Raw genomic sequence first — 26,875 nt, 5'->3', positions numbered from 1 at the left:
AACAATTAAAGCAAAATAAGACGACCCTGCTTATGAGAGCTTACAATCTACAATGAGGTGGGGGAGATGCAAATTACAGGTGTGTATTTACAATGGTGTATTTACAATGATGGTCCAGCCATCTTGAGGGAGTGAGGGACAGATGGAGATAGTGAATGGGCTACACATGCACACTTACACATAGAATGACTTTGATTAGTGAAAGTGATAGGCCGCTCTGAACAAATGTGTTTTGAGGGAGGGGCTGAAACTATGCAAATTGTGGATAGTCCTAATTTCTTGGGGTAGAGCATTCCAGAGGGATGGTGCAGCGCGGGAGAAGTCTTGGAGTCAGGAGTGGGAGGTATGGATTAGTGCAGAGGTTAGTCGAAAGTCGTTTGCAGAGCGCAGCGGTCAGTTAGGCCGATAGACAGAAATGAGGGAGGAGATGTAGGGGGGTACTGCACTGTGGAGAGCTTTGTGGGTGAGAACAAGTACTTTGAATTGGATCCTATAATGAATGGGCAGCCAATGTAAGGACTGGCGAAGAGCAGATGTGTCCGAGTACCGATTAGCCAGATAGATGAGCCTGGCTGCTGCATTAAGTATGGACTGGAGAGGGGATAGTCGAGTAATGGGGAGGCCATTTAATTGAGCATTGCAGTAATCCAGGCCATAGTAGATCAATGCTACAGTGAGGGTTTTTGTTGTTTCCATGGTGAGAAAAGGGCGGATTTTAGAGATGTTCTTTAGGTGTAAGTGGCAAGAGCGGGCAAAAGATTATATATGGGATGCAAAGGAGAGATTGGTGTCAAACATAATAACCAGACAGCGCGCCTGCTGCCGGGGTGTTATTGTGGTGCCACCCACGGAGAGGGAAATGTCAGATTTAGGGAGGTTAGTAAATGGAGGGAGCAGAAGTTCAGTTTTGGAGAGGTTGAGTTTCAGATAGAGAGCGGACATGATGTTGGACACTGCGGACAATCACTGGCGTTCTGTAGTGCAGCGGGGGTAAGGTCGGGGAATGACATATATAGTTGTGTGTCATCAGCATAAAGATGATACTGAAAGCCAAATCTGCTGATGGTCTGTCCAATTGGGGCTGTGTAGAGAGAGAAGAAAAGGGGGCCAAAGACTGAGCCCTGAGGTACCCCAACTGCGATCAGAAGAGGAGATGACATGGAGCCAGAGAACAAAACACTGAAGGAGCGGTCAGAAAGATAGGAAGAGAACCAGGAGAGAGAAGTGCCCTTAATGCCTAGTGACTGGAGCCTAGAGAGTAGGAGATGGTGGTCAACAGTGTCGAAAGCTGCAGATAGGCTGAGAAGAATGAGCAGAGAGTGGTGACCATTACGTTTTGCTGTCAGAAGGTAATTGATCACTTTGATGAGTGCAGGTTCAGTCGAATGTAGGGCACAGAAGCCGGACTGTGAAGGGTCTAGAAGGGAGTGACTAGAGAGGTAACGGGTAAGGTGGGAGTAAGCTAGGTGCGCCAAAAGTTTAGAGATGAAGGGGAGATTGGAGACTGGTCTGTAGTCGTTTGTGCAGGATGGGCCAAGAGCGGGTTTCTTTAGTAATGGAGTAACAATGGCGTGTTTGAAGGAGGATGGGAAAATGCCCGAGGAGAGGGAGAGATTAAAGATTGCAGTTAGGTGAGTTGTGACGACTGGAGATGTGACGGAATGGGATCGGTAGTGCACGTGGTAGAATAATGAAGCCTAGGTGCACTACTGATGAGGGTTGGTCTATTTATAAGTGGATGCAATGCCAGTGACAGGCAAAATGGACAACAGAAGAAAAAGTACCACTGTAGGGAATGCACACCACAATACTATGTAAAAATGCAAAACTTTATTAACAATAACAGTGTAAAACATACTTAAAACCAAAGCAAAGTTCCCCCCATGCGTGATATAATAATCACAGGCAATAAATGCAATGCAATAAACAGATGGCTCCTGGATCCTGGTTTTTAACATGTAATTATGAAAAAATGAAGAAATAATAAATCCTGAGCATGAATGACAAGTTATGAAAGTATACAATCACAATTTGCCGTATTTTCCGGGGTATAAGACGACTTTTTAACCCCTGAAAATCTTCTTGAAAGTCAGGGGTCGTCTTATACGCCGGGTGTCGTCTTACACGCCGAGTGCATATGGTGGGGGAGTGGTCCCGATGGAGAAGGGAGGGTGTAAGTGGTGTTATCATCTCCCTTTTACCTTATTGGTGGCAGCGGTGCGGCGGCTTATCCTTCAGCAGTGTGGCGGCTCTGTGCTGAGGGTCAATGCAGCGCCTCTTTGTCCAGCATGGGGGCGCTGTGCTGGGGGGTGGCTGCGGCGGCTCTCTGTCCTTCATCGGAGCTCCTCCGGCATTTCCCCAAAGCCCGGAGGCCCAAGGCAGCTCCATTGCTGCGATGCGGTGGCCTCTGGGAAAATGGCCGCCGGAGCCCACACATGCTCAGATTCAGATCTCGTCCCGAGATCTCGGGAGACAAGATCTGAATCAGCATGCCGCCCCCCAGCACAGCGCCCCCACACTGGACAAAGAGGAGCCGCCGCTGCTGCTGACCCCCAGCACAGAGCCGCCACACTGCAGATGGAGGAGCCGTCGATCCCCAGCAGAGACCCGCAGATAGCAAAGCTGCCACCAATGAGGTAAAGGGGGATGATAACTCCACTTACACCCTCCCTTCATCATCGGGACCACTCCCCCGCCATATGCAGATTGCTCCAGACCCGGCATATAAGATAACAAACTGCATATAAGAAGACCCCCCGACTTTTAAGAAGATTTTCTATTTTAACTGGAAAAGTTGGGGGATCGTCTTACACGCCCGGTCATCTTATATGCCGGAAAATACGGTAATTGAAACTGTCCCCAAAAGTGCCCTGCAACCAAAATGCAAACACAATGAGGTCCCTCCAAATATGAGTGCCACTTAAATAGTGGCGATACTCAAGCAGCTCCCATGGCTGAGCATGAATGAGTTAATACTAAAGTTAAGCAGACAGTGCTGTCACTTGAGAAGAACCAGAATAACTCAATGGTAGAAAGCACAGGATCATACCTGGAGATTAAAACAGAACAGCCATAAAGCAATGCCAAAATGAGCGCTGCAATCCACCCAGCACTGTAGGAGCTGGAGCGTGTGGAGGAACAGCAGGCAATAAAACCATCCTGGGCACATGAGTGCAGCTGGACAGAGGATCAAGGAGCCAGGGGGGAAGGGAGAGCAAGGCCCCACGCGTATCGACGTGAACAGAACGTCTTCGTCAGGGGAAGTCACAGACTGAATATGAGTCAACAGTGTGATGCAGCAGCAAAAAAGGCAAATACAATTCTAGGATGTATTAACAGAAGCATACAGTCTAGATCACATGAAGTCATTACTGCCCTCTACTCCTCTTTGGTAAGACCTCATCTGGAATACTGTGTCCAGTTTTGGGTGCCACATTTTAAAAAAGACATCAACTAACTGGAGCAAGTTCAGAAAAGAGCGACCAGAATGGTGACTGGTCTGCAAACCCTGTCTTATGAGGAAAGATTGCATGATTTGGGAATGTTTAGCTTGCAAAAGAGAAGACTGAGAGGAGACTTAATAGCTGTCTATAAATATCTCAAGGGCTGTCACATTGTAGAAGGATCATCTTTATTCTCATTTGCACAAGGAAAGACTAGAAGCAATGGGATGAAACTGAATAGGAGGAGACACAGAATAGATATTAGAAAAAACTTTTTGACAGTTAGAGCGATCAAAGAGTGGAACAGGCTGCCACGAGAAATGGTGAGTTCTCCTTCAATGGAAGTCTTCAAACAGAGGCTGGACAGACATCTGTCTGGGATGATTTAGCGAATCCTGCTTTAAGCAGGGGGTTGGACCAGATGGCCCAGGAGGTCCCTTCCAACTCTATGATTCTATGATTCTAAGTCAGTAGTGCATGTGGTCGGGTGAGAGGAAGAGAGGAGTCTGGAGACTTCTTCTTCTGTGATGGGATCAAATGTGGAAAGTGAGCCAGGGGAGATGCAGGAAGGGATGGGAGTCACAGCACTTGGTGGTTGGGAGCAGATTTCCTGACAGATATTATCTATTTGTTTCTGTAAAGTGGGAGGCCAGGTCATCAGCACAAATGTTTGTGATAGGTGCTTGTGCTTTCGGCCTGAGGAGGGAGTGAAAGGTGTAAAAAAGTTTCTTGGGGTTTTTGGCTAGTGAGATCACCCCTAGGATGAAGAGGACAGTCACTATAATCCAATGCCCGTTGGCCAACATAACACTCTGCCCAATAGTCCATAGCCACATCTTGAGTCCTTCCTCCTGTAATTTTGTTTAAACAAGAGCGGTCCTCTGCGTCAGAACCGCACAACTAGTGCCTATTCGAGTCCATGGTTACCTATACCAATGACCTTTAGGTCCACACATTGTCTCATCGGTGGATGGTCACAGTACATACTGTCCCTCACCTGGTTTTCAAAACAAGGGTGTAATAAACACAGTACATTGAGGGATACAGCCCATTAAGTCCTGACCTGACTGGCTCATCTGTTTCCTCCCCTGGCCCTTTTACTGATAACAGCCCCTTTAAGTAGCACAGTCCATAGGGACAAAAAAGGTCTTGTGCCCTTTAAGAGTTCATAGTCCCTTAATGCAGCAGGAGAATGCACAAGAACAAACTGTGAGGGAAAAAAACACAAAACTCTTCTTGCTGTCCTGGCCAGAACAACTTTTTAGGGCCTCCTGCCCCGAGGAACACGGAGGAGTTCCTTGTTGGGTGGTTCCTTTCCAGTGCAACAAGCACAAATGAAACCTTTTTTTCTTTTTTTTGAGCTGCATCTCCCTTGTGGCCCTGACAGATAAGCTCCTGCTGAACTTCTGGACTCTGGGGCCAAGGGGAGTCCTCTTTGATGGGAAGGGCTGGCGACACCTGCGATTGTTCTGCATTCTGGGCCTCCGCCTAATGGCCCTCTTCTGGAGAGGACATAGTGATTGCCACTATGTAATATCCCCTAGGCCCATCCTCTTTAATAAAGGACAAGGACACTTGGCCCCACTTTTGCAGCGGCCGGTGAAACTGGACCAACTCCAGATTGAAGTAGAACTTGTCCCCGGTACTGGCCTCTTTCATAAACCCATACTCTCAATTTGGGTTGAAGTGAACTAGGCCACACATGATATGGTCGGCTATCACCACCCTCCTGGATTACGTAACTTTGCTAAGATCTTCCTTTCCCTCAGCATCTTCTCTTCTACTACCCCCCATCCACTCAGTTCTCTCGGGGGTAGGGACCAGGGTATCCTCCACAAACATCTTGAGTAGTGGGGTGGGGGTAGGGGCTTTAGGTAGACTCACCACTTTCAGTCCATCAACTGGTCACGGCCGTCCGCCTCTGTCGCGGGGCTTAGTAGCACGGCTGCTACTGCTCCTTGGCCGTCAGCCATCTCTGGCCATTTTGAAAAAAATTTTGCCGGGTCAGAGAGATCCACATCTTTGTGGTCTTCCTCAAACATCTATTCCCCAGCGGCCACCTGGCCGCTGTTCTGCAAGGGCCTCTCGCCTGTTTCATTCCATGCAGCCAATGCCACCATGAAAGGACATGCTGGAGTGCTGAATGTTCTCAGTCATCGGCTATTTCAGAGCTCATCTTCCGGACCATGCCCATTCCTGGATGGGGTGCTTCCAGCAGCTTCACCTGTTCTCTTTTGACTGAATGTGACGGGCGTGGTTTCTTCTTTTATTATGCCCATTGGGGGCAAACCCTACTCACCATGGGCTGGACAGTCCCTCCTTGAGCTGGACCGACTTTTGAGCTCTTTCTCTTTATACAGTGGGGAAAAAAAGTATTTAGTCAGTCAGCAATAGTGCAAGTTCCACCACTTAAAAAGATGAGAGGCGTCTGTAATTTACATCATAGGTAGACCTCAACTATGGGAGACAAACTGAGAAAAAAAAATCCAGAAAATCACATTGTCTGTTTTTTTTTTCAATTTATTTGCATATTATGGTGGAAAATAAGTATTTGGTCAGAAACAAAATTTCATCTCAATACTTTGTGATATATCCTTTGTTGGCAATGACAGAGGTCAAAAGTTTTCTGTAAGTCTTCACAAGGTTGCCACACACTGTTGTTGGTATGTTGGCCCATTCCTCCATGCAGATCTCCTCTAGAGCAGTGATGTTTTTGGCTTTTCGCTTGGCAACACGGACTTTCAACTCCCTCCAAAGGTTTTCTATAGGGTTGAGATCTGGAGACTGGCTAGGCCACTCCAGGACCTTGAAATGCTTCTTACGAAGCCACTCCTTTGTTGCCCTGGCGGTGTGCTTTGGATCATTGTCATGTTGAAAGACCCAGCCACATTTCATCTTCAATGCCCTTGCTGATGGAAGGAGGTTTGCACTCAAAATCTCACGATACATGGCCCCATTCATTCTTTCATGTACCCGGATCAGTCGTCCTGGCCCCTTTGCAGAGAAACAGCCCCAAAGCATGATGTTTCCACCACCATGCTTTACAGTAGGTATGGTGTTTGATGGATGCAACTCAGTATTCTTTTTCCTCCAAACACGACAAGTTGTGTTTCTACCAAACAGTTCCAGTTTGGTTTCATCAGACCATAGGACATTCTCCCAAAACTCCTCTGGATCATCCAAACGCTCTCTAGCAAACTTCAGACGGGCCCGGACATGTACAGGCTTAAGCAGTGGGACACGTCTGGCACTGCAGGATCTGAGTCCATGGTGGCGTAGTGTGTTACTTATGGTAGGCCTTGTTACATTGGTCCCAGCTCTCTGCAGTTCATTCACTAGGTCCCCCCGCGTGGTTCTGGGATTTTTGCTCACCGTTCTTGTGATCATTCTGACCCCACGGGGTGGGATTTTGCGTGGAGCACCAGATCGAGGGAGATTATCAGTGGTCTTGTATGTCTTCCATTTTCTAATTATTGCTCCCACAGTTGATTTTTTCACTCCAAGCTGGTTGGCTATTGCAGATTCAGTCTTCCCAGCCTGGTGCAGGGCTACAATTTTGTTTCTGGTGTCCTTTGACAGCTCTTTGGTCTTCACCATAGTGGAGTTTGGAGTCAGACTGTTTGAGGGTGTGCACAGGTGTCTTTTTATACTGATAACAAGTTTAAACAGGTGCCATTACTACAGGTAATGAGTGGAGGAAAGAGGAGACTCTTAAAGAAGAAGTTACAGGTCTGTGAGAGCCAGAAATCTTGATTGCTTGTTTCTGACCAAATACTTATTTTCCACTATAATATGCAAATAAAATGAAAAAAAAACAGACAATGTGATTTTCTGGATTTTTTTTTCTCAGTTTGTCTCCCATAGTTGAGGTCTACCTATGATGTAAATTACAGACGCCTATCATCTTTTTAAGTGGTGGAACTTGCACTATTGCTGACTGACTAAATACTTTTTTTCCCCACTGTATATGTCAATGATGGGCAAGTCCATTTTTCTATTTTGCGCCACTCACCGCCATCTTGTCATTGGTGTTCAGGGCCATCTTTGCTTTGACTGGACCTTCCCTTAATCTTTCAAACATACTTGTTGCATGGATCCATCCTGTTGACTACATCAAATGTAAGGTACCCAAGCGAGATAGTTGTGGGCAAGCTGTAGCTCCTGCATGCTCTGGCATGCTACAGGAAAATCGTGCCCGATTCCCAGGGTGCTGTTAGTTGTGGGGTGCAGCACACTCACTTGTGGGCAATACATCTCTGCTGACTCCAGACTTCCATCTTGGTGCCCATCCAGTGTTTACAGTGGAGCATATGGGATAGGGCACAACAGATTTCAGGCTTTCCCTTAGGTACCGGACATAACTTCAGCCCTAGCACTTGTTTCCGATAGAGCATCCCTTTTCCTGCTGTCTCACCTACCTCTAGGGATCCCTCTCCACCGATTGCAGTGCACCCGGATTCCATCATCCTCCGTCTTTGAGAATCAGTGTCCATGTTCCCCTGCAGGTGCAATGTGCTCGATGGCCCCGGTGCCAAACTCGAGGTCCCGGGCCCGACGAATTGATCCACATGGAGTTGTATGGCAATCAACTGCCCCGAGTGATAGGCCCATGCTGGCCCTAGCAATCCACTACACTTGAACTCCAAGAAGAACTTGCTTAAACCTTCCACCACTCCTAGCCATCCACAGCCAAGAAGTATCTCTCCTTTTTTAACACTATTTCTCTCCTGTCTGTGGGCCAATACCTAAGATTAAATATTCCTTATGTATGTCCTATCTCCTACAGTATATGACTAATAATCCTTGCTTACTTTTATCTATAAAGACTTATCTTTATAAACCATCATGGGGTTTCGGCATTTGCCCAGCTATTCTACACATTACTATTTGTCAGGGCTGGCGGAACGCACCAAATGATAAAATAATAGTGGGTGCGTGCGCAGCCCGGGGTCCACTATGCAGAGGTGGTACACTGCTGCTAGGTAATGGTGGGAGAATAAAGCGGTGTGAAAACAGTCACACGTGGGTTACATCACCCAATGTGAACAGGAGCGAACTCTATTAATTCACAGAGCCGCACAACCGCTGAACGTGGATGCCGGAGCCTGTTTAGCTCACAGAGCCCGGCTAAAGAGCGCACAGCAAGCGGCCACAGAACTCTACCCCAAGGACACAGGGTTAGAGTCCCTCTAGGCCCACTGCCACGAGCTCCGCTATAGACGCTGGCTAAGGAGTATGAAGCACGTGCACTGAGGTGTGCCGAGTCACCGATGATGAGTACTGCCTGACTCAGACTCTGACCTACCTACACCTAAGCCTGGGCGCTAGCAGGCTAGGCTGCACAACACATGCGTACCAAGGGTAGGGGTTTCATAATGAGTCAGTCACCAGAGACATACGTGCATACACCACTCACTCCTTATAGTCTGAAAATACAGTCTATCCTAGCACATGGCCGAGCGGCCATGCAAACCTTTTATAGCCGTGAGCGTCCGGGACCTTCCTAGCTTCTCAGATGGACCAGTCCGAACAGGAGCAGGACCTGAGCATGTGACCTTCGATCTCCAATGGGAGATCACTTCATGGGCATGCTCAGTGGCCCATCAGGACTTAGTCCCTGGAGAATCTCGCTGCTGAGCAGTCTTCATTGCCATAGCTGTGCCAGAGGTGGCAGCAGCAAGCAAACCCATGGAGCTGGTCTGGGCAGAGCGCTGGGATTGACGAGTTTTCTGAGCAACCTCCTTTGCGGTTGGAGAGGAATGGGAGACTGCCGGAAGCAAGGCTCGGGATTCCTGCTGTGCAGCGACAGGAACCTAACACCATTACATATTACAGAGGGATTATACACATAACACTGTTCACATTACATATTAGCATATGGCGGTTGTCTTCAGGATAAGGATGGGGTAAGAAAGTCCACATCCTCACAATGGATAAAATTAGTGTGATGTTCATGTTTAGCAGTGTATACACTTTCCTTGTATTTTAGCAGGTTCATTCTATCTTTTCAGACTCTGCAGTCATCCTTTAGGTACTTAAATTAAGGCTAGCTTCAGACTGGCGTTTTTGCCCGCAGTGCACGGCGCAGCTAAGCCCCGCCCCCTCCGGTCATCTCCACCTAGTGTCGCACATCGCTGCATGCGATCTGCACACCCTATCTTTAGCATAGGGTGCGCTGGCCGTGCGCTAGTAGGATTTTGCGTGTGCTGCGCCCTTTTGACGGTGCGCCGACGTGCGCTGAACGCACCATGTTGCATTTTGGTGCGCTCGGAGCACCTACTAAAGCTGTGCACATGTTTATCTATTCATCCTTTAGGTACCTTGATTTCTTGCAGACAAAACACTTACGTATTTTCATCAAATTTATTTTATTTTTGGGTATATCTTGGCTTATAAGTGGATTGTGCTTTGGATACCCCACTGCTGCTCACAATTTCTTTGTCGTTAATACTCATCTACAAGCTTTCCTCTGACATACTTTAATGTAAATGTATCATAGCTTTCTGATTGACCGCTTAGTAGTAGTGCAGCAACATGGAAATCCTTTAGCTCTTCCCCAATGCCTCGCAGGTGCTCCAAGAGTATTTCTAATGTAATCCTGCATATCTTCACTCTTATTTAGCTTAGACTGATACAGCTTTCTCATTAAATAGAGCTTATTGCTGAGATTAAACCTTTCATGCACTTTCTGCAGCTATTCCCACATTTTTTGCAGTTTCACATTTAGATACAGGTGCTTCTCCCAAAATTAAAATATCATCAAAAAGTTAATTTATTTCAATTCATCAATACAAAAAGTGAAACTCCTATATTATAGAGAGTCATTAAAAACAGAGTGATCTATTTGAAGTGTTTATTTCTGTTTACTGTATGTTGATGATTAAAGATTGATAGTCAAGGATTAATAGTTCTGGTTAGTCATATTTGACAATGTGAACTTCACAAAGTTGCTTCTGGCAGTCATCTTTGCTTCTTCTTAGTACATTGTTTTTCTCTCTGGGCTGTTCTCTGGGTATTTTGGTCTCCATTACCCCATAAACATGTTAATCTCTGTACTATCCAGCCATTCAACAGTGAATATATTTCTTCAGGAACAAAGATAACACAACTATGGATGAGTGGACTCATGGATGTTCAGGGATCATCGGGTTCAGCCGAACTTGAGTCCAAAGTACGATTTGGGTACAAGAACTTGATCTGAACTTGACCCTGAAATCCATGGAAGCCAATGGAGACCAAATATTAGATAAACAGCAGGGCCTCAATATCATAAGAACCAAAGAGAAATTGACCCTTAAAAAATTGCTTTTATTGTTTATTTTTAAATAAACAATAAAAGCTATTTTTTAAGGGTCTATTTCTCTTTAGTTCTTATATTGCACAAATACTCAAAACGCTCCTAAAAAAGAATTGTAAAGGTGTGATCAAAGAGGTTATCCAGTTATCCAGCGAATAACCACAAAAATGCAAATATCTAAAAAATATTGGTGGGGTCTCAACTAATTCCCTAGAAATCCCTACCACTCACCCTACCTGGCAGCAAAGGTTGACACCCTAATATTAGCGATATGGCACCTCAGGTCAACATTGGTGTACCTTGATGCTCTATTGCACACCTATTACTAGAAAAAAGCACAGACAGTGTGTATATAAAAATATGTAGTAAAAACGTGAAGAGCGTTTGGTGCAGAAAAGCTGCAGAAAATCTGCAAGATTAAAAACTCACCAAATACTCCTAGTGGTAACTTAGCCTTAAGCTATACTCACACATCTGTGTGACACATCTGAGTGCAGTCCATTTTTTTTTCCCTTTGGCAGCATTCGGCCTCATAGTGTAGAATGGATGTATTCACACATTTGTTAAAATCGTGGATCTAAGAGATCCATATGATAGGTCCTATTCTCATCTGATTTGCGGATCAGACTCATCCATCTATCTTAACTGTGAGATACAGATACAAATCGTAAGTCTTCCGATTTTTTTCCCATTTTGCATCCATGTCTAATTAATCTGATACTTAATGATAAACTTGATTAAAAACTTTTCAAAAGAATATTTTTATTGGCTTGGAAATGAACACACCTCTGAACTGAAAAGAAACGGAAGATAAAAAATCAGAAACAACTAGGATGACACCAGAGAAAAAATTACTGTAAATGAATTTCTCTCGGATTGTTATTAAAAATGTTTTTTTGGCTACATTGTAGGTTTGAAAAATAATCTTACTTAGATGTATGGGAAAATTTCAGAATCTGCCATGTCTTCAAATGGCTTTTTCCGTTGCTCAGTGTCAAACCAACCTAATAAAGTTCAATGTGACATCATGTTCGCAGAGAGTGGAGACCTTTTTTATTACCTTTATTGTATTGCTTTTGCAGATAATATAATTCTGTAGTGATTATTGCTAAGTAAACATTGAATAAATATTAAATGGTTAGATATAATAAATTAGTGATACAATGATCAAACAGGTATGTAACAAATAATATTATATACTCACCCAGCAAAAAATTGAAATTATTAAAGGGGTCGTCTGTGATATGTAAAATATCGTATAGAGACCATGACCAGTGATTCAGGGATTGATTGGGGATGTCAAGTAGGCTATATGGGTGGGGAGCAGTGGGATTGGAGTGCTGGATCAATGAGTAAGTAATATTTTATTGTTGTACCGCTACTGCTGAAAGTGTGCAGCATTTTACAATTCTCGGAAAACATTTTTGAAGGAGCTTTCTGCTACTTTTGAAAGTTTACAGAAAGTAAGGGTCCTTATAAAAAAGAAACAATACAAACAAATGGAATTCTATGGTTCGCATCACTCCGATGGTCTCTGCCAATATCCGAAGTGTGAATGCCCTAATCACCAGTCACTTAACTGCTGTGTTCACCAATTGACTGCAGGGTCAGTCTAATTGTGGTTGGGTCGATATTTCGAAAGCTGCCGGAGGTGAACATCAGATTAGAAGCGCTGGGGGGTTTCCAGTGGTGAGCAATACATCTTACATTCTTTTATAAGGAACCCTACACACTCTGTAAACTTTTCAAAAGTAATATAAAACTTATTTAACTAACAGGTACAAAAATGAGGAATTGCATATAAAAAATCAATTCCAGTTTTAGCCTAAACCTGTAGCGTAGCCTATTTAAATAGTGGCTGGCAGCACTGTTGAGAACAGTTATCCAGGTATACATAGGTCTGATTGCAGTGTAATACCATAGCATGAGTTCTAACAAAGCATACATAACACTAACACTAGCTAGGAAGCATCAGTAGTAGTGATGAGCGAGTATACTCGTTACTTGAGATTTCCCGAGCATGCTCGGGTGATCTCCGAGTATTTGGATGTGCTCGGAGATTTAGTTTCTGTCGCCGTAGCTGCATGATTTGTTTGTTAGGCAATCCCCACATGTATTCAGGCTGTCTAGCAGGCGCAAATCACGCAGCTACGTCAACACAAACTAAATCTCCGACCACACCCAAATACTCGGAGATCACCCAAGCATGCTCAGGAAAGCCCGAGCAATGAGTATACTCGCTCATCACTAATCAGTAGTGCTACAGTTGATATGCTTGAATAGGTAGTCCTTGCATATTCTACAGATACAGAACAGTACCTTAAAGGTAACCTATCACAATGAAGATGCAGCCCAATCTGTAATATGTTACAGAGCAGAAGAAATTTAGCAGATGCTAAATTGTTTAGAAAAAGACTGGGTAAACTTATAACTTATTAGTGGAGTCTGGGTTTTGGAGTCCAGTGGGTGATTCTACTCAGTGAATGACAACTATTTCTGTTTGAATACTATATAAAGTGCTCTCAGTGAGAGAAACAAATCTTTTTGATCTCACAGAACTTTCACACCACTGATGTAATCTCACCTAATTAAGGATTTTCTCTTCAAGCTCAGTATTTGTTTATTGAAATGTCCATGTATCACACCAGCATGTGCTTTAAACTGTATATAAATAAGGTTTCTTCAAATATTTTGTTATATCAGCCTGATGAAGGGACGTAAGCAGTCCTAAAAGCTTGCTTTGTAACATCATTTACTATTATTTGTTAGCCAATAAAAGGAATCATACCCACAAGATTCCTATTTTGTTTCTCTCACTGAGAGCACTTTATATATTTTTTTCTACTGGCTAAGGCTAGTTTCACACTAGCGTTTATTCCATGCAGCGCACGGCGCCAAGCCCCGCCCCCTGCCGGCTCCCTGTCCGCCCCATCCGGTCATCGCCGCCTACTATCGCACATGGACGCATGCGATCTGCGCACCCTATCTTTAGCATAGGGTGCGCAGATTGTGCGCTAGTAGGATTTTAGCGTGCGCTGCGCACTTTTGAAGGTGCGCCGAGTGCGCCAAAATGCAACATGCTGCGTTCGGCGCACACGGGCGCACCTTCAAAAGTGCGCAGCGCACGCCAAAATCCTACACATCGCATGTGTCCATGTGTGATAGTAGGCGGCGATGACCGGATGGGGCGGGCAGGGAGCCGGCAGGGGGCGGGACTTAGCGGCACCGTGCGCTGCATGGAATAAACGCTAGTGTGAAACTAGCCTTAGACGGTACCAAACCACTTTTTTCGTTTTGTTTGAATACTCATACAGAGAAGGCTGTCAGTCTTCGAGTAAAGGTACTGTCACACTTAGCGATGCACCAGCAATCCCGACAACGATATGGATCGCTGGTGCATCGCTAAGTGATCGCTAGTGAGCTGCCACACAGGCAGATCTCACCCGCGACACAGCAGCGGTCGGGGGTCGCTACTTACCTGTCAGACGAGGCGATTCTGACATCCTCCCGCCCGCGTCCACGCATCGCTCGTCTCCACAGCAGGAAGCTGATGACGAGAAACGGCCCAGGCCGTTCTTGCGCGATCAGTGAGAACCAGCGGGGGGGGAGCCGGTCGAAGCGATATCGCTGCTGCGTCACAAAACCAGTGATGTTATAGCGATATTGCTAGCGATATCGCTTAGTGTGATTGGGCCTTAATACTACACAGTGGACTCGAAAGCTCAGAATGGGCAGACTAATAAATTACAAGTTTATCCAGTCATTAATATGCAGGATTTTTCCCACTCTGCATCACGCTGTCAAAAGATAGGATTATATTTTCATTATGACAAATTACCTTCAACGGTGCATATATCTTATTGGATAGTAAATACATAGGGAAATTGTAGTATCTAGACTATAATAAGGAGTTTTGGCAAATAATATTAGGATAAAACGGTTATTCCCAAAATAATGTGGTCTCAGTTTTCTGACCATACAGAATTAATCATGTGTGCCAATACAACTTTTTTTGGCAGTCAAGAATGCTCAGATGCACCAAATAACCTTGGCTAATAAAACATCTGACAGCTGGATTATAACACAGCTCAGCTATGCTATGCAGAAGATGCCACCAATACCAGCTGTATTTGTACATAATGACCGTACTTAATTCAAGAAAAACAGATGGATTTATGCATTTATTACCCTAATAAAAACTAAAAACTTCCCCCAGATCTTCTCACAGCATCCTACTTGACAGACGTGCTGTAGCACAGCTCAGCTATGCAATGGTCAGCTCTGCTATGCATGCAGGGGAGCATGATCACGAACCACCAATGAAATAGGAGTTGGAAAATAGCCATGAATATTGGTTAAATGGTGGCTCACAATCAATATATTATGAAAGGTCACCTCAACCATATAAATAGACATTACCCACATTGATATTTATCAATCTCTATAAGGACGAATAAAGGAGAGTAGAGGGAATGGCCTGCAGCACTGTGGAAGAGCAGAATGTTGCTGGGAAATGTAGTTTCAGCAGATAAAAATAGGACCACCCATTCAGCTCTGTGAAGCTGGATGTACAAAGGGGCAGATGGAGATGAGGAAAAAAAACACAATGGTAAAAGAAAGAAATTTTATGTTGGGATTGTCCTATGCTTTGTAAAAAATAATATTGCCAATATGGGAATAATCATTTAACATATTTCAGTAAAACTCTGCCAAATTCAAGCACCAAAATATAAGTTTCTATAATTACTGCACTGAGTGCCCTAAACTAAAACCTACATACAGTAGAGCGGAGCTGTCCAAATTTCTGATGGAAGTCTCCTTCAGCACGCATCATGGCTTCCTCATCAATGTAAACAGCAGGTCTTCTAGATGCTAGGAAATACTGCGCTTTTCGAAGATTCCAACCTATCACATACATAAGAAAACCACAGACCGCTGCAGTAGATCTACCAACGCCAGCATTACAGTGAACATAAACTGTGTGGCCATTTTCTAAAAGTCCAAACAGGAGGTATACAGCTTGTGGTAGGACCCGGACTCTGCCTATAAAATAAAAGAACAAGAAAAATAGAATTTTATTAAAGAATGACAAAGACTTGATTGAACAGAAATATACAAGTAAACATATTATTTTACTAAGAATCATTTATTTTCAGAATTTTATATAATTGGGTATATGAATTTGATTCCAGAGAGGAATGGAGAGCGCTGGACTCGGTAATCTCCGACTGTCCCCTAGACAATGAATACAGAGGAGGGGTAAACAACCTATGCTCCTTTCAGACGAGCTCCACAGAGTATTCCTTGGGATTGTTTGGGTTACCAATGGTCAGACCACAGTGATCAGTAAATGCTCTCCAATCCTAAAGATAGGAAATGATTTTCAATCTTGGAAAACCCCATTAAAAAGAAATATAATTTATAGTGGTTGTAAAATTACTTCAATTTTATTAAAAGTACTCAGACTGCTATGAAATAATATAAGACATTTGTACACACAGCATATTAAAACTGTGCATACTGTGCTCTGACAGGCTAATCTTGCCATACCTCTTGCCTCTTTTATCATATATTATTATTATTATTATTATTATTATTATTTATATAGCACGATTGATTCCATGGTGCTGTACATGAGAAGGGGTGACATCTAGAGATGGGCGAACTCGAACAGTAAAGTTCGGCGTCCATACCGAACACCTACTGTTTGGGCACAGACACCGAACACGGACTTCACCAAGAAGTCGGTATTAGCCTGGAGTCACACTAGAGTGAAATACGGACGAGTGAGAGGCGTAAAAACCACGCATTGCACACGGACAAATGATTCTCTATGGGGTAGCTCCCATCAGCCGTATATTTCTCGGACGTATTCTACGGTCCGTGCCAATCGCAGCATGCTGCGATTGTCAGCGTACTACGCCTGTAGTACGCCAATGCAAGTCTATGGGTGCGCAAAAAATAAGCGTTACACACGGACCACACGTGTGACTTGCAAGAAATACGCAGGTCTTTGGCAAGTGACAGGAAATGGGCCAATCCATCATCAGGAAGCTTAGACATGCTAATTAGCTCAAAATGCGCTCCAGACATCCAGGAAGTACGCCTCCACGGAGTCCTGCAGCATCATCGCACCCTACTACCTCAATGTGGAGATGCTGATTGTGTTAGTGCAGGAGCGCCCGGAAATCTGGGACCAACGTGGTGCCCATTATGCCAACCGGGCAAGAAAGGAGGCGTCATGGAGGCGAATATGTCGCCTGATGTTCCACGATTTTGGTGATCGGCCACGTGAGGAGCAGCAGCAAATGAGTAAGTACAACCAAAAAAGTGTTTAAAATTACCTCACATCAAAAAAGGCATTTTGAATAAGCCCCCACCCCCCCTTCCTTCCTGTGCTTGGCCTTTTTGCGTCATGAGGCGTGTAGATTTTTATTTGAACCATTGTTTTACACTGACATATTTGTCCCTGGCCACAAGCTCCTCATCCTCCTAGGCAACCAAGTTTAGAGTAGTTACTTGACCCCTGAACTATTGTGACCCTGTGTATCTGACCTGGATGCCACAATTATATATGCCACCCTGGGTAGAAAGCACACCCTAGAAGGCCACATGACTAGGCTACTTTTTGCACATTTTAGCTAGCAAATATGTGAAATTTAGAATCTTTCCTGTCACATTGCAGTGGAAGATGTGATGAGACGCTGGCGCAGCATCCACGACCAATACAGGCAGGAATGTCTGCAGCGGGCCAGGAGTGATGCGGGCCACACAAAGCGCAAATATATCTATTATGATCGCCCCTCCTTCCTTGCTCCAATTCTGGATCTGAGACCGTAAGTAGATACCTCACACCACATTACAGATACTTTACAGGGCCAAAACTAATGTTTGGAATTTTGGCTATGCTCTATTTCATAACAGAACTCAGTCAGACCTTACAGAAAGGGAAACTGGCTCAGATACAGAGCCCATCATTGATCCTGTGGCTGGAGGAGAAGAGGTGGCTGGCCCATCTTCTCCCCCTCCAAGAAGCATGGGTGAAGTTTCCTCTCCTGAAAACCCAGGGCCTGCACCACAAATCTCACCACCAGGAGCACATCCACAAGCAGGGCCGTCTGCTGCAGCACCATCCGCCATACAGGAGGAGCAGGGCAACATCAGCTCCCCACAGCCTGCTGAACCATGACGGCGAGGAAGAAGGCGTCAGATCCCTGCCCAAGATACCCGTACCAATGTTGACACAGGGGTACTGAACTACCTTGCTCGAGTCAATAATGATGATTGGGAGGAGGCGTACTCACGCAGCCTGGCCCGTTATCTTCGGGCCCTTTCCCATGAGGTGAGGCTACGTATTCGAGGATGTTTTCAGATCCTGCTTGATGCAAGCACACAACCCAATACCCCATATGAGTTATTTGAATATCTGGAGAGGTGGCAGCTTTCCCCAAGGAATCTGATGCGCCTTAGACACCCCACACACATGCTTGCTCAAGCAGGCTGAGGATCCTCAAACACGTGGGCCTACACCTCACCCCCTTCCTTCCCCTACCCAACCATGCCCACAGCAGCCACATATGTCTGCCTCTAGCCAACCTCACCAATATGGCCACTTGTTCCCACCCAGTGTTGGAGGCTGGTCCCAACCTGGTTGGGGATGACATGGCTATTTTGGTGCGTATGAGCCATGGGCCTACCAGCCCCAACAAGAGGCCCCTCTCCAATTTCAGTCAGCCCAGTACCCACCACAATCACAGGAGGCAGTACACTACCCACATCATGGGCAACAGCATGCCCCCACACAGGGCGATGGCCAAGTTGGCCAAAGTAGCCAGCAGCAAACACAGGCTGGTCTTCTGCCTTTTCCTCCCCCGACCTACCAACATTTGTAATGTAGGAATATTGGTCTTGCATATTTGTTTGGTTTTTTTTTTGTTTTCTAAAAATGTTTTGCTTGTAATTTTGCAAATCTGCAAAAAGGCCACTTTGGGCCATTGCCACATTTACCATATGGCAATAATATGTATTTAAAAAAAAAAAGACAAAAGTAAAAATTTGTCTACTACATTTTACGTCTCTGTCTCAATTATGAAAAAAGTTATCAGCATACTAACATACGCTTACCAAGGCAATTAAACAGTCAGAGAATCATAAGGGGTTGAAATATATATTTAAACAGGCAGAAATAAAAAATTTATAGCATAGACACAGCATGCTCTTGCCAAGAAGTTTCCCCCTCAGGTGACATAAAATAATTTGTGAAAATATCACGCACTTTGAGCCCAGAGAGCGGTCTACGTTGAGGGTTGATATGTGGTCTCACCCTACGCACACTGTCCGACCCACGCACAACACCAGCAGAGGAGGAATAATCATGTATCCTGGTGAAGTTATGAAGAACGACACATGCTTTGATAACTTCATTCACATTTTGTTCACTCAGCTGAATGGCAGACTGTAGGACCCGCCACTTGGCACAAAGAATGCCAAAGGAACACTCCACCAGTCGCCGAGCACGTGATAGGCACAAGTTAAAAATTCTGCGCCTGTGGTCCAGGTTGCGCCGGGGATATGGCCTCATGACATTGCGCGTTAACTGAAACGCCTCATCTGCCACAAGGACACAAGGGACTGATTCTTGAGTGGAGCCTGGTAGCTGGCGTGGTGGGGGTAGATCCAACTGGTTGGTGCGTAGCCGCCGACCCATAATGGAAGTATTGAAGACTCTAGAGTCTCCCATCCTTCCATAGGCCCCAATGTCGACAATTATAAACTTGTATTGAGGGTCGGCCAGAGCCAACAATACAACAGAAAAGTATTGCTTATAATTGAAGAATTGGGAGCCAGAGTTCGGCGGCTTACGCACCAGATATGTTTCCCATCCAGGGACCCAATACAATTAGGAAACTGGCATTCCTCCTCTAAGTCCCTTGAGATCCTCAACCAGTCTTCCATCCTGGGCTCGGGCATGACGAGTTGATGGAGTCTTGACCATATTTCACTACATGTGGACCTGACTATGCCAGAAATGGTAGATCTTCCAATGAGAAACTCATGGTGGAGGGCGGCATAAGACAGGCCAGTGGACAGGAAGCTGAAGAACAACAGAAATGGAACATTTTAGAAGGCAAAAATGATAAAAAGACCAACTACAGACATACCAAACTTGTTATTGTTTCATATCTACTAACACACATATTTTTTATAGCATAATGACAACGTGATATTCAGTACATATTACACATAACATTCTGGTATGTAATTTTTAATACATCTGGAGTAAGATGAGGGCAAAAAAATTCTTCCAAAAACAAAAATACACATACTTTGGGCAACACATGAACATAGAGAATTTGGTTGTGTAGTACATACCGTAATGTGAGTAGAAGCCGCTCCTCTTGCAGATATAGCTTTGCGCATCCTTGTGTCCTGAAAGGTTATCCCAGGGCGCACTGTCTTCAAGAGGAGATCAAATGTTTCAAGGCTCATACGACAGTATTGGAAAATTTTTTCCGGATGATCCCGCAGAGAAGAATAGAGGCGGTGAAAATGACCTCTTGTGAGTCGTTGCCTCAAAAGTGGATGGACACACATGCGTCTCCTAATCCGCGGATCCACTTTCACTGGGTATGGGTGACCAAAGCGGCGTGACAAAAGCCAGTTGAAGAGAACCTGCTCAGTTGTGCTGAAACTCAGACTGTCTGCCATGTTGCACATACAACACCAACACACGTAGTCAAGGCAAGGTCACAAATGGACTGAATGGAGGCAGCCACCTGTTCCAGAGCCAATAAATAGGGTGTAGGCTAAAGATTTCAATAGTTTGAAAACTGTTAAATGTCCATTTTGCAAGCCTGCAAGAAAATCTCGCCATATGGATGCCATACGGATTAAATACGGATGCTTACATGCGCAAAATACGCGACCACACCTTGCTTACAGATGACATACGGAGCACTATTTAGGGGACATTTCTCTGTATTACGCATGTAAAATACAGACCGTATTTTGCATCGGTTAGTGTGACCCTGGCCTTACTGTTCGGGTTTGGCTGCCCGATCACCGGGTTTTTGTTGCGCTGTCATGTGCATGACAGCGCGGCAAATAGCGCTTTTGATCGGCAAGGAAATCATCCCCACAGGTCAGAGAGCTGCAGTTTCCACACTGTTAAAAGTCAGCGAGAGCGCTCAGCTGTGATCGGAGGTATAATGTTTACCTCCGGTCACTGGTGTCAGCTGATGGGACTACTGATCCCATCATCCGACACCTGCTGCCACTAATAACAGTGAGAGCAGGAGCGGCGGATGGTAGTATTCATTAGCTGCTCCTTCGCTGAAAATAAATAATTAAAAAAACAGTGTGGATTCCCCTTATTTTTGCTAGCCAGCCAGACAAAACTCACAGCTGGGGGCTGCAACCCTCAGCTGTCAGATTCAGAAAGGCTAGTTATCAAGAATAGAGGGGTCCCCATGCTGTTTTTTTTAATTATTTAAATAAATAATTAAAAAAAATGGTGTGAGGTCCCCCCCATTTTGACAACCAGCCTTACTAAAGCAGACAGCTGGGGGCTGGTATACTCAGGCTGGTAAGGGGACATGGATATAGCCCCCCCAGCCTAAAAATAGCAGCCCACAGCTGCCCAGAAAACGCACATATATTAGATGTGCCAATTCTGGTACTTTGTCCAGCTCTTCCCACTTGCCCTGTAGCGGTGGCAAGTGGGGTTCATATTTATGGGGTTGATATCACCTTTGTATTGTCAGGTGACATCAAGCCCACGGATTAGTAATGGAGAGGCATCTATAAGACACCCATCCATTACTAATCCTACAGTTGTATGGTAAATAAAGACACAGCAAGAACAAAGTCCTTTATTTGAAATAAGATTAAATACAGTTTTCCATTTTTATTTAAATGCCTAATTTCAGCGAAGCAAACGTTCACCTGTAATGAAAGTAAAATAAAAAAACAATATACCATACCTGTCCGTCGTTCTGTCCCACGCAGTAATCCATGTCTGGGGGATAAACAGTTTTCAAGATGCAACCATCCAGGCTGAGAACCACTGGTGACTGAACGGCTGCGAGCGCAGCCTCAGAGACCGGTGGTGAAGTTTTTTGTCACCGTGCCAGCGGGGACCTCACCGAGGTCACCACAGTTCAGCCCGATGGGGAACTCAGCCTCAGTGACCGGAGGTAACCTCGATGACATCACCACCAGTCTCTGAGGCTGCACTCGCAGTTCAGTCACCGGTAGTATTCAACCTGGATGGACGCATCTTGGCACTGTCCAGGTTGAAAACGGTTTATCCTCCAGACATGGATTAGGGCGTGGGACAGAACGTCGAACAGGTATGGTATATTGTTGTTTTTTTATTTTACTTTTATTACAGGAGAATGAGGGCTCCCGAATAATTATAATTTTAATTTATACGCAAATTATGCATTAACTACTCTGGGTATGACATACCACATAATTTTGGTTGTTTTATCACACAGCACCAGCCTCTTTTGCTTGATCGATAGCACACTGTGTTGGCATCAGGAACCTGACAAGGAAATCATACGGTCTGCTATCAATCAAGCTAAACAGGCTGGCGTTAGGTGGGGAAACAACCTCAAAAGGCAGTGACTCCTTAAATGCTCTGTCACGCCCAGAGCACTCAATGCCTCATTTGCATAGGAAAATAATTGCTAATTACTCATGAATGAAGAAGCAGTTAGAGAATATATAATCTATTATAATACATAAGGCGTTGATAGATTTACAGTACATTTCAAAGATCTGCATGTAGTTTGGATGGGGCGTTGATCATACTTTCAGATTTCCTTTACGCTTACTGTCTATAATTAGCTGTAAAAAACCAAGAAGACTTTATGAAAATGGGCCCTACATTAGCTGTGTGCCAGGCACTAGACAAAATACCAGTCACTACTCTCTAAATACTATATACAGGGGTACAGCAATAAGGGAGCTGAGTTCCTTAAGAAATCTTGGATGCAGCCCATCAGTACCCAGGGCCTTGCCTACATTAATAATATTTAGCTTAGCTTGGGCCATATCTACATTTAGCCATTTTAGTGTATTAATTGATGTATTAAGTACACTGGTATTGACTATTAGTCACTATATATAAATTTATATTTTGCACCATTCTGGACATTTATTTTTATATTAACCCCTTAACGACAGAGGTACTTTTGGTTTAGCATTTTTATTTTTTGCTCCCCTTCTTCCCAAAGCCATAACTTTTTTACTTTTTGGTCAAAATGGCCATGTGAGGGCTTGTTTTTTGCGGGACGAGTTGTACTTTTGAACTGCACCATTGGTTTTACCATGTCATGTACATCAAAACGGGAAAAAAATTCCAAGTGCAGTGAAATTGCAAAAAAAAAGTGCAATCCCACTCTTGGTTTTTTTTTTTTGCTTTTTTACTAGGTTTATTAAATGCTAAAACTGACCTGTCATTACCATTCTTCAGGTCATTACGAGTTCATAGACACCAAATATGTCTAGGTTCTTTTTTATTTAAGTGGTGAAAAATAATTCCAAACTTTGTTAAAGAAAAAAAAATTGTGCCATTTTCTGATACTCGTAGCGTCTCCATTTTTCATGATCTCGGATTGAATGAGGGCTTATTTTTTGTGTGCTGAGCTGACGTTTTTAATGATACCATTTTGGTGCAGATATGATATTTTGATGGCCCGTCATTACATTTTAATGCAATGTCATAGCGTTTTGACTTTTTTCCTCATTACACCGTTTAGCGATCAGGTTAATTTTTTTTTATTGATAGGTGGGGCGATTCTGAACGTGGAGATACAAAATGTGTATGTTTAATTTTTTTTATTGTTTTATTTTGAATGGGGCGAAAGGGGGGTGATTTGAACTTTTACATTTTTTTATTTTAACATTTTTAAAAACATTTTTTTTTTCACTTTTGGCATGCTTTAATAGTCTCCATGGAAGACTATAAGTTGCCACAACCCAATCGGCTCTGCTACATACAGGCGATAATTAGATCACCTGTATGTAGCAGATTTGCTCACTTGCTCATAGCAATAAGGCACTGACAACCATAGAGGTCTCCAGGAGACCTTTGGTTGTCATGCCAACCCATCGGTCACCCGCGATCACGTGACAGGGGTCACCGATGGGCGGATTTCTGGCACGATTGCATGTTAAATGTCGCTGTCTGGTGGATCGCGATTCCACCCGCAGCTGTTATCGGCACATGTCAGCTGTTCAAAACAGCTGACTTGTGCCGGGAAAGATGTGGGCTCACTGCCGAAGCCCACATCAAAGGGAGGGAGTCCAGCATCGGCGTAAATTTACGCCCGATGTCGGAAAGGGGTTAAAGGTTGAAAGACAGCCATATTACTAGAAAGTCAACAAGGGAAAACATCAAACTGATACAGATGACAACCTAACAATTGGTGGCAGGTACATTTCAAGTACAATATACTGAGATATCAAGGACAGGAGCAAATAGGTTGTAACAATAGTTTATTAGTTTATTTTCTGGGACATTGTTTTAGTTCCCTTATAGTTTCTTGCTCCTGATTTCTTACATAACTTTAGAAATAGCTTTTACATTTGTCAGTCAGTCTGTCTGAAAACCACAGCTGAATGTCACAATAAGTCATGTTTTAATTTTAGTTTACAATAAATATCAAGTTATAATTTGCAACTGTAGTCTTAGCTCTGTGGGTATTCTACTACACAGGATCGGCCTGCTGACATACTACTCTGAACAAAAGTCAATATATTCTTTGTAACCCGTCAGTTTAATTGTGATAAATTTAGAGGGTGACGTCATGCAAGCAGTACACCGCATATTTATTTTCCTACAAAAGGAAAATTAACTTCAGAAATTCAGTAATTCGTTTTTCCAGCATAGAAATCTTTAACTTTTTCCAAACTTTCATTATTTTAACATTTTTATTTGCCCATTTAATTTTTGTGGATATTACTTTACACGTCTATGCAAATATAGATACTTTTTATACAACATACAGTGGGGAAAATAAGTATTTGATAAATTGACGATTTTGAAAGTTTTCTCACCTACAAAGAATGGAGAGGTCTGTGTGCATTTCGAGGTCCTGGAGTAGCCTAGTCAGTATCTAGACCTGAACCCAAAAGAAAATCTTTGGAGGGGGCTGAAACTCAATGTTGCACAGCTACAGCCCCTAAACCTGAAAGATCTGGAGAAGATCTGTATGGAGGAGTGGGCCAAAATCCCTGCTGTGTGTAAACTTGGTCAAGAACTACATACAGGAAACGTCAGACCTCTGTAATTGCAGACAAAGGTTTCTGTACCAAATATTAAGTTCTGTTTTTCCACTGTATCAAATACTTATTTCATGCAATAAAATGCAAATTAATTAAGTAAAAATTATACAATGTGATTTTCTGTTTTTTTATTTTTAGATTCTGTCTCTCATAGTTGAAGTTTACCTACAATTAAAAATTACAGACCTCTCCATTCTTTGTAGGTGGGAAAACTTACAAAATTGGCAGTGTCAAATACTTATATTCCCCACTGTATCTGCACCAATTAAAGGGAAGGTGCCGCAATTTTATATAATTTGCAAAAAAATAGTAAGTTACAAAACATGTTGTTTCAGCAAATGTTGTACTAACCAGGATTTATGGTTTGTTTGTAATAATGTTTTCATGTAGCCACTGGGCACTGCCATCTTGATTTGCAGATCTGTGGAGGACTCATACAGTCTGCAAATATGGCTGTCCCTGCACATAGGAAACTGCGGTCGGCTTCCGACCACACATTGCAGCCTCAGTAGCAGAGAACTGGGCACGCCCCTGTGGGCTGCACCATTCACTGCTGTAGGTGTGGCTGGGCGCCATTTTACTGTAGCCCAGTGCTATCTGCTGAGCTCCACTTACCCTCTATCACAGGACCACTTGTGGCATAACGGGTCCTGTGTTGTGAGGAGAGGCTGAAGAAAAGGAGAAGGTGGTCAGCAGAGGAGAGAAGCGCTCACTGGAGCCGGAGGATGGAGAGTGGTGAGTGCGGGTGACTTTCATCTATGCTCCTCTGTACTGCTTACTCCAGGCTCAGCCCTGTGCTTCCTGCTCCAGCGTCCTCCTGCTCTGTCTCCGCCTCCTCACACACAGCCCCAGTGATCTCCGGTAATCTGACACCTTTGCTTTTATGGCTGTCTGAGGAGGACAGTGACTTATACAGCCCATAGTCTTGTGTATAATTGGGGGGGCTGGAAGTTTCACCAGGTGTGGGCATATCTGTAATACTGTCTGCTGAGCCGTGTATCTAATCCTCTCTTGTGTGATACTGTCTGCTGAGCCGTGTATCTAATCCTCTCCTGTGTGATACTGTCTGCTGAGCTGTGTATCTAATCCTATCCTGTGTGATACTGTCTGCTGAGCCGTGTATCTAATCCTCTCCTGTGTGATACTGTCTGCTGAGCTGTGTATCTAATCCTATCCTGTGTGATACTGTATTCTGAGCCGGGTATCTAATCCTCTCCTGTGTGATACTGTCTGCTGAGCTGTGTATCTAATCCTATCCTGTGTGATACTGTATTCTGAGCCGGGTATCTAATCCTCTCCTGTGTGATACTTTCTGCTGAGCCGTGTATCTAATCCTCTCCTGTGTGATACTGCCTGCTGAGCCGTGTATCTAATCCTCTCCTGTGTGATACTGACTGCTGAGCCGTGTATCTAATCCTCTCCTGTGTGATACTGACTGCTGAGCCGTGTATCTAATCCTCTCCTGTGTGATACTGACTGCTGAGCCGTGTATGTAATCCTATCCTGTGTGATACTGACTGCTGAGCCGTGTATCTAATCCTATCCTGTGTGATACTGTATTCTGAGCCGTGTATCTAATCCTCTCCTGTGTGATGCTGCCTGCTGAGCCGTGTATCTAATCCTATCCTGTGTGATACTGACTGCTGAGCCGTGTATCTAATCCTATCCTGTGTGATACTGTATTCTGAGCCGTGTATCTAATCCTCTCCTGTGTGATGCTGCCTGCTGAGCCGTGTATCTAATCCTATCCCGTGTGATACTGCTCTCCTGAAATACTCTGTGCTGCTGTCACTCTGCTCCCAGAATCCTTGCTGCCTGCCATCCTCGGTGACCGAAGACC

General features: G+C 44.2%; 1 protein-coding gene across 6 annotated transcripts in view; it reads right to left on the bottom strand.

The window, feature by feature from the left end:
* Positions 1-26,875, bottom strand: part of EPM2A (EPM2A glucan phosphatase, laforin) — a 183,675-nt gene that overhangs the window by 2,952 nt on the left and 153,848 nt on the right. For 4 of the 6 annotated variants that reach the window (XM_073557620.1, XM_073557621.1, XM_073557623.1 and 1 more), the window contains one exon: positions 15,351-15,783. The exons of 1 other annotated variant lie outside the window; for it this stretch is intronic. In XM_073557620.1, coding sequence (XP_073413721.1) covers positions 15,506-15,783 — 278 coding nt within the window. In that variant the 3' untranslated portion in view covers positions 15,351-15,505. Of the gene's footprint in view, positions 1-15,350; positions 15,784-26,875 lie in introns of those variants that run through there. One more of the 6 variants, XM_073557619.1, reaches the window with a different exon arrangement.

Source organism: Dendrobates tinctorius, unplaced genomic scaffold, assembly GCF_039654945.1.
Source record: "Dendrobates tinctorius isolate UK_male_01 unplaced genomic scaffold, ASM3965494v1 ptg000250l, whole genome shotgun sequence".
NCBI classification, from domain to species: Eukaryota; Metazoa; Chordata; class Amphibia; order Anura; family Dendrobatidae; genus Dendrobates; species Dendrobates tinctorius.
This window is presented reverse-complemented; position numbering and strand designations above follow the sequence as displayed.